This window comes from Musa acuminata, chromosome BXJ1-1 (genome assembly GCF_036884655.1).
Source record: "Musa acuminata AAA Group cultivar baxijiao chromosome BXJ1-1, Cavendish_Baxijiao_AAA, whole genome shotgun sequence".
NCBI classification, from domain to species: domain Eukaryota; kingdom Viridiplantae; phylum Streptophyta; class Magnoliopsida; order Zingiberales; family Musaceae; genus Musa; species Musa acuminata.
The window spans coordinates 14301460-14316799 of NC_088327.1; the positions used below are offsets into that span (position 1 = coordinate 14301460).

A 15340-nucleotide genomic window follows, 5' to 3' on the forward strand; every position below is an offset into this window, starting at 1 on the left:
TTATTACAAGCAAGAATGCTAAGTTATCTCGCATGTCATTGGTTCATCCAGCGCTTCGTCCGACCCTTCGGCACATCATCCTCTTCTTCGGCGTATTGTTCAATCGGCATGTTGTCTTCTCGTAATATCCGATCTCCTTGGCGCACTATCCGATCTTTTTGGCCTGATGCCCAAACTCATGACACGAAGTCTTCTGCCGATAGTCCGTCATTCCTCCGGTCCGATGTCTAATCTTCTGACATATTTAATTCCGATCCAACTTCTTATTCTTTCTGTCTTAATCAATTTACCTCTCTTGATTGAAGTAAAACTAGTTCTACATCATTTAAATACATATTAGATTATAACATTATCAATTGATTTCGTTAGCGGAGATTGAACGGATATTTTATCTCATGGACCTGCAACGCTAACGATAGAATGAACCCTTAATATTCTTTTTTAGGAGACGTGTCCAACCTTTGTACCACAGTATTCAAAAAGGTCAACAAAAATTCCACTCCCAACGCGGATCCATCTGTAACCCTAATTTGACCTCCAATAAACACCTATCACCCAAGCCGACCTCACTCAAATCCTACGTCCCTATCTTCCTCCTCAACATGAGCTGTGGTACAGCTTCCATGGCGTACTCCACCTTCTTCCTAACGACCCAAAACCAACTGAAAGCAATGGAGATTGATCTCACACTGTTTTCTACTCCAAACTCATTATTAAAAATAAAATATTCGAATGTCCTCATCTAAAAACAAAATTTAGATAGTATCTCATGAACACTTTCGAATCACATCTATAAAAGAAAATTATATCTCATTTGTCATTTATGACATTCATAATAAAAAAAATTAAGAAGTTAATATTAATATTTTTTATTTTTTTTATTTTCTCATTTGGGTTACGTATATTTACATCTACTCTTCGATCAACAAAGATGGGAGGGAGAACATGTTGATGGGATCCACCCCACATGACATGCCTCCAGTGAAAGGTATTCCATCAAGTGTTTATATGCGTCATTTTCCCCTTACATATGCATATAGGCTTTTGAGCGAAATGACAAAAGAAGACATAGGATAAGTGATGACTACATTTTTTTTATATTTTAAATTAATATAAATAATTATTTCTCTCTCTCTCTCTCTCTCTCTCTCTCTCTCTCGATATATAGAGAGAGAGTAGAGTTGGAGTTTGGAGGTAACGCAAAGAGAATGAGAGGCCGCGGAAGCCCCCATTTTGCCCTCGATTCCTCCAAACGACTTATCCTCTCGCTCCTCTTTCTCCTCGCTCCGCTCACAATTGCCGAATTCCAGCCCGCCGACGACTTCCTCCTCGCCTGCGGCGCCGGCGGCGACACTGACCTACCCGACGGCCGCCTTTTCGTCGCCGACTCTTCCTCCTCCGCTGCCCTCTCCGACTGCAGTTCCACTGCCCTCTCCTCCTCCGCTCCGCCCCCGCTCTACCGGACGGTTCGGGCCTTCCCCTGCCCCTCCTCCTACGTCTTCCACCTCGCCGCCGCCGCCCAGGCTGGCCTCCTCCTCCGCCTCCACTTCCACCCCTTCCCCTCCCCCTCCCTCAACCTCTCCGCCGCCCTCTTCAACGTCTCCGCATCCGGCGTCCCCCTCCTCTCCCTCTTCTCCCCCGCGGCGGCGGCGGCGTCACCTCCCCGCCCCCTCGTCAGGGAGTTCTATCTCAAGCCCAACTCCTCCTCCCTCCGCCTCACCTTCTCCCCCGCTTCCCCCTCCACCGTCGCCTTCATCAACGCAATCGAGCTCTTCTCCGCCCCCGACCGTCTCTTCTCCGATGCCTTCACCCCGATCCCCTCCCTCTTCTCTTTCTCCGACGCCCCGCTCTCCAACCATCTGCTGGAAACCGTCTTCCGGATCAATGTGGGCGGCTCCTTCGTCACCCCCGACAATGACACCCTCTGGCGAACCTGGGAACCCGACGACAAGTACCTCCAGAACCCAGCCCGAGCTATAAGTGTCACCTTTGGTAGTCATATTCAGTACAGAGACGGCGGAGCCACGCCAGAGATTGCACCTGACTACGTCTATGGAACTGCAAGAGCCATGAACAAGGGTGACTCATCAAATTCTTCTTCACCTTCCAATTATTTCAACATAAGCTGGAATTTTCCGGTGCCAAATTCGGTCCATGGATTCCTTGTTAGATTGCACTTCTGTGACATAGTCAGCAGCGCACTGAACGAGCTCTTCTTCAATGTGTACATCAACGGGTACCCTGCTTATAAGGATCTCGACCTCTCATCACAGTCCAGTTACACTTTGGCTTCACCTTACTATGTAGACTTTGTTGTCCTGCATCGAAGCAGTACCGGGGGCATTAATATCAGCATTGGGCCTTCAGAACACAGCCTTCCATCGAAGATCAATGCTCTGCTGAACGGCGTGGAGATACTGAAGATTAATGGGGTTGTTTCGTCCCCGAATGAAGACAGTAGAAAAAGCAGACATTTTGGAGTAATTGTTGCTTCTGTTCTCGGTTGCTTGATCCTTGCTTGTGCTTTCATGGTGCTGGTTGTTATCATGGCTCAGAGGAAGAGTCGGAAGGATCAGATGCCTCAGTCACAAGATGCTGATACTTGGTCGCCATTGCCGGTCCTCCCAGGGAATTCGTATCTTAGATTGACAGAGTTGACCACTGGATCCCCTTCCAACAACCCTAATCTTCAGCTCAGAGTACCTTTCTTCGAAATTGTGTTGGCTACAAACAATTTCAATGAGAATGCTCTTGTTGGGGCAGGAGGGTTCGGCAAGGTCTACAAAGGTGTGCTTAGAGATGGCACCAAGATTGCTGTGAAGCGAGGCACCCGTGGGTCTCAACAAGGACTTGGGGAATTCCAAACAGAGATTGAGATCCTGTCTAAGATCCGCCATCACCACCTTGTTTCGCTGATCGGGTACTGTGAGGAGCAGGCAGAGAAGATCTTGGTCTATGAGTTTATGGAGAAGGGTCCCCTGAGAGACCATCTGTATGGCTCAAGGAATCCATCTTTATCTTGGAAACAACGGCTCGAGATTTGCATTGGCTCTGCGAGGGGTCTGCACTACTTGCACACTGGTTCTGCTCAAGTGATCATTCACCGCGATGTTAAATCCTCGAATATTTTGCTGGATGAGAACTACGCTGCCAAAGTTGCAGATTTTGGTCTGTCAAAATTAGGCACTTCAACCAACCAGTCTCATGTGAGCACCGGTGTCAAGGGAAGCTTTGGCTATCTCGATCCCGAGTACTTCAAGACACAGCAGCTCACCGATAAGTCTGATGTGTACTCCTTCGGTGTCGTGCTTCTTGAAGTCTTGTGTGCGAGACCTGTCATCGACCAGTCCCTTCCATGGGAACAGGTAAACTTAGCTGAGTGGGCGATGCACTGGCAGAAAAAACGGCTTCTTGAGAGAATCATTGATCCCTCATTGAAGGGGAAGACCAATCGCAAGTCGCTGAAGAAATTTGGTGAGACTGTGGAGAAGTGTTTGGCACAATATGGAATCGATAGGCCAACAATGGGAGATGTTCTCTGGAACTTGGAGTATGCCTTGCAACTCCATGAAAGAGCAGTGCACCAAGAACCGGGCGGCGACAGTACCTATGGCCCTTCGGATGAATCCTCGTCGAGTGTCCTGCAGGTTAGCACGAGTGCAGTGACAGCAATGAGAGATACCAGCACTGCAGAAAGACATGGCAAGAGTTCAACTGATACAGCAGGTCGTGCGAACAAAGAAGCTTTTAGACCAGGAAGGAATTCTTGAAATAGAAAATGAAGGTACTTCAGTATTCACAGATTTTTATTTTTCATATGGTGAAGTTGTTTCCTGTAATCCATGTTAGATCTTTTGAAATTTCAGGTCTTGTTAGGTTATATTGTAGTCTATCATGTACACGATTGCTTCTGTAGTCCAACTGTGTGTATTTCAATTGTATATGGATGGTTCCATGTCTCAAGTTGAGAACAAACAAGTGTTTTGATTCTTAATAACATGACAATTGTATTGATACAACATTATTCTTTCGGCACTTCTAAATCACCTTCATACTAGTAGAACAGCGCAGATAATCAACAATAACAATAGAAGCAAACATAAGATCTACATAGTTCAACACTCCTTCCATATGTCCTCGGCAAATAATTCCGAGTTCTCTTAAGTCAAGTGAACCTCAAGCACAAAATAACTTTTTATTTATTTTCATGTAAATCACGAATAATTCTCACATGACCCAACTAGACTTATTGTCTATCTAAACCTATCTATTTGCCTTTCGGAATCCATTCTAAAGCCAATAAAATGACATCTAAATCCATTTTAATTGTCCATAAACTTAAATACTTGAGAAAGCTCGCAATGTTATTGGTATCATTCAACAATTGAATTTCATGAATTTGAATCACTTAAATCTCAAAATCTGACTTAAATATCTATTTTTTTAATCCAAACTCGTCTTAAATGCAAGGAAAACGACTCAAACCTGGTTTAAATAAAAATAGGTCATGACAGATTCGAGAAAATCCAAGATATATAAATACCGTATATAAAAGATGTGAAACAATTAATATTAGTGATAGAGAGATAAATGAAAACCTAATAATGTCTTATTAAAAAATATAAATAACTAAGAATATGATTTTTGTCTATCTACACATTTCTATTTTCCTTATCCGAATCCATTCTAAACTCAATAAAATGACATCTAAATCCAATTTAATTATGCCCATAAACTTAAATACCTAACAAAAATTGCTTTGTTATCGATATCAATTAACAATTAAATTTCATTTGAGTATACCCGACTCAAAGATTTATTATTTTCAACCAAACTATAAAAATTAGTATTTAGTGATACGAAGAGATGTAAAGAAAAACTCGAGAAGATTTTATAAAAAAATTATAAATAACTAAGAATATTATTTTTTACCTGACTCAATAACAACAAAACGATCCATATAGCAAATATTCCAACTCCAAACAATCGAAAGCATTCTAACTTTAATGCAAAAAATTCAATCCGCTGTCATCCCCAGTCTTAAGAACAGAGCAAATGACCAACTAGGTTTAGTTATCGCTGAGGGAAGCATTACTTCTGTACCTTTCGTGAAAATAATAGCTAGTTTTCAAGATATAGTGTCAGTGAAGTCCAATGGCAGCTTCCCCAGCTGGTGCTATCTGTTCTGCATTACAGCCAAGAACAAGACTCCACGCCAGCCCCCATTGCCTTCGCTGGATCCCACCCGGCCTTCTCTTTCGGCTTCACATCCGATGACTCCATCCAATTTCCAAGCCTCCCTTCACACCGTCTCACGCTCCACACTCCAGATTCCTATGGCTTGTGGTCATATCTCCAAATATCTTCAAATGCCAATCTGCACTTTGCCAATAAAGCAGTATTTTAATATATCATGGCATATCCTATATCTATAATATAAAATGTAGAGTAAGGCAAAGCCAAACGTCACTCTTTTGTTCGGATGCGACCAACTATATAAATATATTGTCACTTTCTAGTTAATTATATTTAGTTTTTCGATTTTTATATTTTAAAAAATTATATTGACATTCTTATAGTTATAAAAATAAAACGATTAAATCTATTTATCTTAACGATATCAGTTTTTATCGATAAAAATATAAAAATAAAGGGTAAAAAATAATTTTAAGTTTGATAGTTGATGACGTCGATGGTGGATGGCGGCGTTACTAACATCGGTGGTGACCAACCCCTCCTCCTCCCCTCTTGTCTCCAACATCAAGCAACCATCGTTCTTCGTCTCTTCGACTATTTCCTTGCCGCTACCCTTTCCGTCTCTTCCTTCGTTCTCCCATTCTTCTCCACCATTGCCCACAGCATCGAGCATGTCCGCCACCTTTTCTGCTATCATCATGTTCATAACTTCAGCCTAAGAATATGAAGAAGGTTGCAACGTAATCTAGCACTGTTCAAGGAGATCGTGTTGCTGCTGGCGAAGTACTCGTCGAGGATGCTGCTGCTAGTGGTGTCAACTCTGGTGGACATGTTGATGTATATCACTTGGAAGCTATTGGGGTTTTTGTCCAACAAGGTGATTGGGTCAGGGACCAACCTCGATTCCTCACATTTTCAGTTCTTGCTCGCTGATCACTTGGAAGTCAATGCTCAAGATGTCCAAGTAGGCAAAGAACTCATTGAAGCGGTGGTTAGTGGAGAACTTGAGCAAGACGTGAGGAATGTCAAGGTCGATGATGAGATGGTGGGTCCAACTAATGAAGAAGTCAAAGCGGAGGGCAGGTGAGGGAACTAGACTAGGAGACGATGACGGGCAGAGGGAGGAGAGGGTGTGGATGAGGGTGGCGACAGGGTTACTATGAAAAAGGTGGCTAACATACTCGACACCAAGGGCGAGAGTGGAGAAGGAGAAGGGGAAAACGAGGGGCGAGGTAGAGGGGGTAGCGATGAGGAAGTGGTCGAAGAGGCGAAGGGCGACGACTGCTCGATACCAAGGATGGGGGGGAAGAGGAGGGGGTCCACCACCATCGACGCTAGTGGCGCCGTCATGCGTCACAACCGACACCAGCAACTTTGTCGTCTACGATCGATGTTGTCCACCATTGAACTTAAAATTATTTTTTTACCCTTTATTTTCATATTTTCATTAAAAACTGACATCGTTAGGGTAAGTAAGTCAAATCGTTTCACTTTCATAAATATATGGATGCCAATATAATTTTTTTAAAATATAAAAATCTAAAAACTAAAAGTAGTTAATCAAGGCAATATATAGTTAGGTCTCTTTTTATAGTATTCTTCTTTATTGCCTTAGTTACCTTAATTACTAGCTAATTGAGGTAAATGAAACAAAGTGCTACAAAAGTTGGCACTTTTGGTACCTAAGTTTCATATTTTATAGCTGTGGTCTAGAGTTTTCCTAAAGAATAAGGTTTCTAATATCGGATACCGAATGCACGCCCGCCACGTTTATACGAATAGTCATGTCAATGTACATTGGTATGAAATTTACAAAAAAAATCTAAAAATATATTGCTTAATGCAAAACTTAAATTATGTGATACAAACCTTATATTATGATTTTGGACGGTATAAGCTATAAATACTGCTCATACTGAATTGGTATTACAGACTTTTGATAATAATATCTTCAAAAAAGCAAGATATAGGCGTTGGAAATTTCCTCATCTCACTAGTGAGTGTCCTCGGATCGGCAACCGTGACATCTTTCACCGCAGCAAAAGCATCTACCCACTTGATAATTCCATATGGTAGAGGAATACATGCAATGTCACACAGTTAACATAACAAGTCCACCATGAAGAGAATCCCTGGCTAAGACAAAGTTCAACCTGCTATGCATGATGGACCTGGCATTCGGTGAAGAAAAAACAGGAACTAAAAAGCAGGAACGGACAAAGTTCAACTAACACATTTACAATTCAATGTTTTCAAGTTTATTTAGATTTTAACTTTTGACTTAGCATTTCAAGTGCAAATTATCTTGTATTAATATTATTTTTTATGTCAAATTTAGAGACCAAAATTTTATTATGCATAACTTAACCCATGTTGTCAAGTATGATTTAGCCCATGTGATTATGTATGACCCAATCAATATAGTTATGAATGATCCAACCTATATAGCGAAGTACAACCCAGCCCATGTAGTCAAGTATAACCAAAATAATATGTTCTAGCCTATATGGTTATGTACAATATAAATTATATAGTCAAGTATAACCTCAGCTTATGTGGTCAGGTACGCCATAGCTCATATGGTCATGTACGACTTATCTCATGTAGTCAGGCACTATCCAGTCATGTGGTTAGATATAACCTAACTCATGTGGTTAGACACGACTCAATCCATGAACCAAACGTGACCCAATTCAACGATAAAATTGGGCCTAACGACTTAACTAATGTAGTTAGGCACTACCCAGCCCATGTGGTTAGGTATAACCTAACTCATGTGGCTAGGTATGACTCAATCCACGAACCAAGTGTGACCAAATTCAACGATAAGGCTGGGCCCAACTTGTGAGTGGGGCTTAACCTAGCTCACGAAACTAGACATGCCTAACTATGCAATCAGTATTAGATACATCGTTACCCCTCTATCCAGCCCATTGTACCTTAGTCTTAACCTATTACTTAGGAAATATACGTGTGACACAACACATGACCCATCCAAACTTCAAGTAGTTGGATTTGACCTAATACTATGCAACATAATGTTTTTTTTTATTAGTTTGAGCTTATTAGTTGACTAAACCAGATAGGTTTAATTGATTGATTCAAGATAATTCAACATGATTCCAAAACAACTTAACCTAATTAAAATAATCAGATCCAAATTAGACTAATCTAAAGTAATTCTAGATCGATCCTATAAGGATTTAAGATTAGCTCTACTAGGTCATAATTAAATTTAGTTTGGTTCAAGTCAATTGAGTTATTCCAATTAGGGTTCTAATTGAATGAGAATTATTGAGAGATTGATACCTTATGTCTTTATAATTTGATAAAATTAAAAATTTTATGTAAAGATATTATTTTAAAATAGTAATGATTTTCTATAATTTTTGAGATTAAACTGATAATATTGATATAATTGTTTGTATATATTATGTGTGACTATACTAAGTAGTTAATATTGGAAGTGCAATTTGTGAAAAAAGCTATGTGCACATCACAATATAGGATTACTAATGAATATAATTTAATAGGTCATATATGGTTTCTCATATTTATTATATCATTTCTTTGAATTCATGAATGAATAGATGATTATGTATCCTTGCTGAAGGTAGGTAACACAGTTTCATCAAGGGATTAGGAGTTATCAGATGTGGTAGATGGTTCCTCTCTCCATTGTTGGAAGGAACATGTCCCTATTTGGATGTGTGAGGAATACTACTCTATCCATCATTAGGAGTGTGACCTGGGTTTTCTCTATTCACTATTGAGAGAAATTTATCCCGTGGAGTATGCATTTGCATCTTGTTGTAGACAAAATTATAAACGATGTGTTCGATATAATGCTTATGTATATCCATGTCTTTTAGTTTTATTTATATTTTGCACAACATATAAATGACTGACAATAGGCTTAGCAGCCCCATTTTCTTTGTTTTTGGTGGCCTTCCTAGGCTTGCAAACAAATGTTGTATCATGTGGGCACTTGTGGGGATTTCGGTCTGTAGTAGATTATTTTGGACCTTTTGTTGTACGATCGTTTAAAGCTTGTAAATTATATTTGTAATTTACATTGGTTATAAAGTATTTACTGAAATAATTACTTGTGGATCCCGAGTGAGACATGTTCTTTAACTCGTTTTCTCTTTTGTAGGTCTTAAGGGACCATAGGAGATTTCGGAGAGGCTGACCTTTACGGACTGACACGCAAGGGTGCCGTATGATTTAGGCAAAACCAGCTGAGTGTGTAACATATGTATCAGAGCAGGACAAGCACTCAGAAATACTTGGCATGTAAATGTGGGAGACCTAGCGGGGCTACGTTGAGGGCACCCAGCATGCGCGACCATTTGAAGGAAAATAAGCATGGAGATGTAGGAAAGAGGAGTCACTTAGAGGAGCGGGCATCTGAGATTAGCATTTAGAGAAATGGCTAACCCTTCACGCAAGAGGCACTAGGAGGACAAGCAAGCTTGGAAGAATGTGCAGCACATAAAGGTTGAGATGACTAAGTTCGAGCTATGACTCGACGTTGGCAACCATACTTGATGGTGCTCAAGGCAAGCGAGGTGCTTAGTAAAAGATGAGACATTGCTAGGTAGAATGAGTTGTTCAACGACCGAAAGAGTTCTGCAAAGCTTAAAGAGGTGAGAGGAATTGCTAACTCAAAGAATTCAGTACTCATGCAAGGGCTTATATGCGGACGATGGAATGTTCATCACCATCCCAAGGCGACAGAAACTCGGTGCCATGGAGTATTAAAACTTTCTCTTCGACATGAGATGGATACACCTGTAGGAGGTTGAAGTATGCATCGAGTTAAGCATGTTGTTAGGCCTTGAGGGGTGCAGCGGGGGCTATATTGATGTGGAGTCGCAATCTAGCAAGTGCGTTTACGGGAGCAAAACAATGCACAGTTTGTTCGGCAAGACGGAGTAGTCTAGGGGGATGGTAGTCTCCAAAACTTTCATAGAGAAGGAAGTGAAGAGAGAAGTTGCTCCAACAGGATAGATATCTAGGAGGGATAAGTCCCGGCTCTCCAAAGGGAGAACCATGTGCAACGAACCACATATGTTAAGGAGGAGTACCTCAAAATAATTCTACAAAGCTTAACGGATCGAGCGAGCAGTGAGGAGTCATCGCATGATCTCGCTTGAGATAATGCATTGGGGGATGCATTGCGAGATTAAGTGAGGGAGCGACCTATGACAACACAAATGAAGACACACTTGAAGCTGAAATGGAGATCAGACTCAATAAAGGGCTGACCCATGGAATGGTGGGCGCGAGGGCCACCATCAACTCAATGCAAATCGAGGAGTAGAGCAACTTGGGTGTAACTTGGTAAAGGACCAAAGGGACATGAAGGGAGTTGGTATAGAAGATTAAACATGGAGCGGAGACATAAAGCTTTCCTTGGACATAGGTCTAAGACATGAACTCTTGTAGAGGCAAAAGTGGGATCATATTATTCTATGGGTCCCTTATTCTGATGGAGCGGACTCATACTGCATTGTGCCAAAGACGAAGGGAGTTTCAAGGCACATGCACCTTATCTCGGAAAAGTATTTGATGGAGGAACTAAGACGACTCAACTTGCAAAGGTGAAGTGGGGTTCAAAAGGCCTTAGCACAGGGCAAGAGGATGCGGAGGCGGGTACTCTTGAAGAATATATCATAGTACTGCCTTTCAAGTTGCCATGAAGGAAGCGATGCATAACAGAGATTGTACTGGTAGGGGCAGAGACCCATGATCCAAAAAATGGTGCACTTTGTGACTTTGGGTACTACTAAGCAATGAATTATCCTAGAGCGGTGCTTCATCTAGGTGTGACCTAAGAGCGGGTGGACTAAAGTTGATTGCTAAAGGAGCGAATACAATCAAAGGTAAAAGAGGCCACACATAGAGGGATCACAATCCGAGTTTATCCCATAAGGACCAGAATGTAATAGAGATGTCATCAAGAGGTGACATGGTACAGCGGATCATGGTAGAACAGTTCGTAGCAATACGATATGAACGAATCTAGTCCCACGAGGGACTATATCATATAGAGGTATGATCGGGACCTACTGGAAGCTCCACTTCGGTGAACAATATGACGGTAAGAAAGACTATGGATTCAAGGAGTGAATGTAATGGTATCATAGAGGCAGGTCTTCCGTGTGTGCATCGAATTTTGTATCAGATAAAAACTTTGGTCATCAACATATGAGGGCTATGTACCACCGAGGGAGTAGTACCAGTGAGTCCCATGGGAGGGAATTGATCATGCAGAGGTATGATCAAAGCGATTGGAGAGTTGGACTACTCTAGAGCTTATATTCGCTTAAGAGAGTCTGATAAGTCAAAGGACAATGCTGAGTAAGCGAACGTTGCTACCAAGAAAGCTAAGGAGAACAGAATTGGTATAAAACCTGTAACATGATAGCATAGGCTATGTATGAGAGTTGTAGTGTATCTTTCCATGGACCAAGGGGAACTGCTTGGAGAACACAAATGTGTTGAAGTAAGGGATCGAAAGGGGGCGAGGAAGCAACGATGAGTCCGAAGGGACTTAGCTACCCAAAACTAAGCATCGGTTATAATAGAGGTGGACTCGGAGGAGTGTCACAAAGGCAGATCTACCGATCGCGAAGAAAGAGATGTAGATATGAGGCAACAGATGGTAGGGCCATAGGCATGGTAGTGCAATGGTATCACAGAGGCAGAACTTCCGTGAAGTCATCAATCCTTTGCTCTCATAGAGAGAGAGCGCTTGGTCATAAAAGGGGTCGAGAAGGTAGAGAATGAAGAGGCAAACTCTAAGTATTGAGACAAGGCTGAAGGGCAGAGACCAGATAACTTCGTAAAACCGATGTCAACAAGCTTCTCATCAAGATAGCCGAAAGTGGAGGACTTTAGGTCGACGCAAGTGCATAACCAAGAAACAAAGCAGATAATATATGGTGTTGTACCTTTGATACTCAGTGGAGTAGGCGACAGAGACAATGGAGAAGACGGTACAATCCCAAAGGTGACCAAAACTACTAGAGACTTACTCCAAGTTTGGGTGAAAACTTCCTATATTCCAGAAGTTTGATGGAATTGAGAAGGTGAATTACAGTAGCTAACTCAACATAAGGAGTGCAAATACTTCGATTCCTCCAAAAGTGTGAGCAAAGAGTAGGCGAACGTGAGTAACCAGCTCGATGCATAGAGTACAACCCTCGAGGAGGTGAGCAAAGTCAAGTAACCTTTGTCTTCTCAACTCTTAAGAGAATGGGCGAAACCGAGTACCCAAATTCTCTTAATTATCTAGTAGAGGAGCTCTGCATATGTTCAAAGACCCTTTGAAGAAATCGAACGGAAGATAATAGTTGTAAATCCTCACTAATGGTGATCAATGCTACTTAGAGTAGATTATCCGCTTCATTTCCTAATAGAATGTCAATCGAAAGTAGAAGTGATGTGAACATACTTGGAAGTAACAACTAAGTGAAAGAATAATCGATGAGCAAATTTTATGGAAGAAGGACCTAAAAACTTTAAAAGTTTACGAGGCGATGCTCATTAAAGCTCCAACAAGCATCCACCTAGTTCAAGCGGCATGAGACATTTGAGAGACTGACGCATACTAAGGATGGTCTTTTCCTTTATTTGAAAGATGTATATAGGAACCAATAATGATCAACACAACTTAGCCAACCCCATACTAAAGTCAGTCATTAGTGAGTTGAAGCAGTATGATAGATTAAAAGTTCGACTACTTAACAATAACAGTGAAGAGTAGTTGGGAGCCAAGAGGCATATTGCAGTTGGAGTAGAAGATTAAAGACTCAGTAAAGACGAGAAGTTACAACGTCAGCAAGGGCTTTGACGAGGACGTCGAAGGAATAAGTGGGGGAGAATGTCACAGACAAAATTGTAAATGAAGTATTCGATGTAATGCTTATGTATGTTTGTGTCTTTCGGTTTTGTTTATGCTTTACACAACATATAAAGGGCTGATAGTAGGCTTAGCAACCCTATTTTCTTTGGTTTTGGTGGTCGTCCTAGTTTTACAGATAAATGTTGTGTCATGTAGGCACTTGTGGAAATTTCGGTCTGTAGTGGACTATTTTGGACGATTTGTTGTGTGACCGTTCAGATCTTATAAAGTTTGTTTATAATTTGCATTGGCTATGAAGTGTTTACTGAAACGATTGCTTGTAGATCCCGAGTGAGATGTTTTCTCTAATATATTTTCTCTTTTGTAGGTCCTAAGAGACCATAGGAAGTTTTAAGAAGATTGACCTTTGCGAACGAACACGCAAGGGTGCTGCATGATCTGGGTAAAACCAGCTAAATACGTGACAATTCGTTATTAGAAGAATACAATATCAAATGTGATGCACGTCTTTGTTATTTGACTATTGTGTATGCCATTGAGATATGTTACATGTTTTATTTGTTATATAAGAATTATCATTATTTATGTGATTCATGAGTTGTATAATAATTTGATATATTATCATCTTATACTAAATTATTAATTTTCAAATATATTTTATGGCTATTGAAGATTATTTTATGATTTTTTAGAGGTTCTTAGGAATATATATGGTTACTGATTTGTTTTTAACCTATATTTATTTTTAAAGCAACATGCTATTTTATAATACATCTAAGGTTTGTGCAAGTGGATGAGATTTTTTTAATATTTTTTTTATAATACATCTTAGGAAGAAGACGTGGTCTTAAAAATATTTAGTATTATAAAGATATAAAATTTAAAATTTAAAAAATCTTATATAAATTATTAATGATGAAATGATTATTTATTTTTTATATAAATCTAAGGTGTGACGGTGGCAAAGATTATGTTGGATAAGGGTGGCGATGCAAGAGGGGGAACACTATCGAAAGGAGGCCATCTCTACTTCATGAAGAGGAGAATTAGTGGGATGACGATGAAAGAGAGAGAGAGAAAGAGAGAGCACTCTTAAACGAAAAGAGATGTTAGGATGGAGCAAGAGAGAGAAAGGAAGGAGGGATTGACAATATGAACATGGCGTGTGTGATCGACGATGGCGTACACCGAACTATGCTCGTCTTAGTGAGCGGTGATAAATGTCTCGTACCCTATGTAAGTAATGAATCTTAACATTGATGGGAGAGAAGATGGAATTGAGTTCCTTCTTTCTAACTGAAATTAAATATTAAATATATTTTTTTCTAAAATTTTGAAATCTAACATGTATACATTTTTTGGGCCCATTAACTTTTTATTATTTTTTAAATTGTTTATATATCCAGCCCAATTACCTTCGATGAATTGGACTAAATAATTAGATTTTGCGGATAATGTATCAAAAATATAAACGGGAGCTCAACTTTATGGATGTAAAGTCTCAATTCCAAGCTCACATCATAATCTCACAGCAGAACATTCTCAAATGTCTATTTCGAGTTTGGGGGACCACATCTCAATTCAAACATCACATCATCAGAGGATACCCGCCTCGTATTGTAGGATGCTACTGGGACCCACGTGGACTCCACCTGCGGGGCCATGGCTGAAACCGACATCGGGGCAGCGAAACAGCGAGTAAGACAAACGGGTAAGCGAATGGCTGCTCGTCCAGAAAGCGAAAAGAACTCCGAGGCGGTCGAGTGAGGGATTCCCCACCTTCTACCGGCGCTACTTTTCCGTCGGAACACGTTGCAATACACCTTTGGCTGAACCGTACGGAACGACGCTCGCCCCCACCTCGTACGAAGCGGGGCCCACCCCGTTAGATGAACGCGTCAATCTCAAAAGGCCACGCGTCGTCAATCAGTTTCCCTTCCCTTCTTTCTCGCTCTTCCCTTTTTATCTTTAATCGCCTCTCGTGGGCTTTCTCCACTTTAGAAAGCCGTCGCGTTGCGCCTGAGGCGCGGATCCGGCGGGGCGTCCGCCACGCCGTCCATCGAATTCCTGCCAATCGCCGCTGAGGAGCGGTGGGCCCCACGGAAGGGGAAGAAGACGATTGGTGGGGCCGTGCTCCCGGAGTGGGTGGGTCGGCATCCGGAGGAGCGACCATCGCGCCGTCCATCGACTTCCCACCAATCGCCGCTGGAAAGTGGTGGGCACCCATGGAAGACGGTTAAAGGCGATTCGTGGAGCTGGAGCTCCGAGTAG

At 41.3% G+C, this 15340-nt stretch overlaps 1 protein-coding gene across 1 annotated transcript; it reads left to right on the forward strand.

Moving 5' to 3' along the window:
- The first annotated feature begins 1181 nt into the window (after positions 1-1181).
- On the forward strand, positions 1182-4019 carry LOC103996254 (probable receptor-like protein kinase At5g24010). Its single transcript, XM_009417138.3, has one exon. The coding sequence runs from the start codon at positions 1209-1211 to the stop codon at positions 3768-3770; it is 2562 nt and encodes an 853-aa protein (XP_009415413.2). The 5' UTR covers positions 1182-1208; the 3' UTR covers positions 3771-4019.
- Positions 4020-15340: the final 11321 nt, after the last annotated feature.

What these genes read in the sequence shown, in the direction of transcription:
- LOC103996254 (XM_009417138.3), top strand. Translation starts at nt 1,209, where the DNA reads ATGAGAGGCCGCGGAAGCCCCCATTTTGCCCTCGATTCCTCCAAACGA.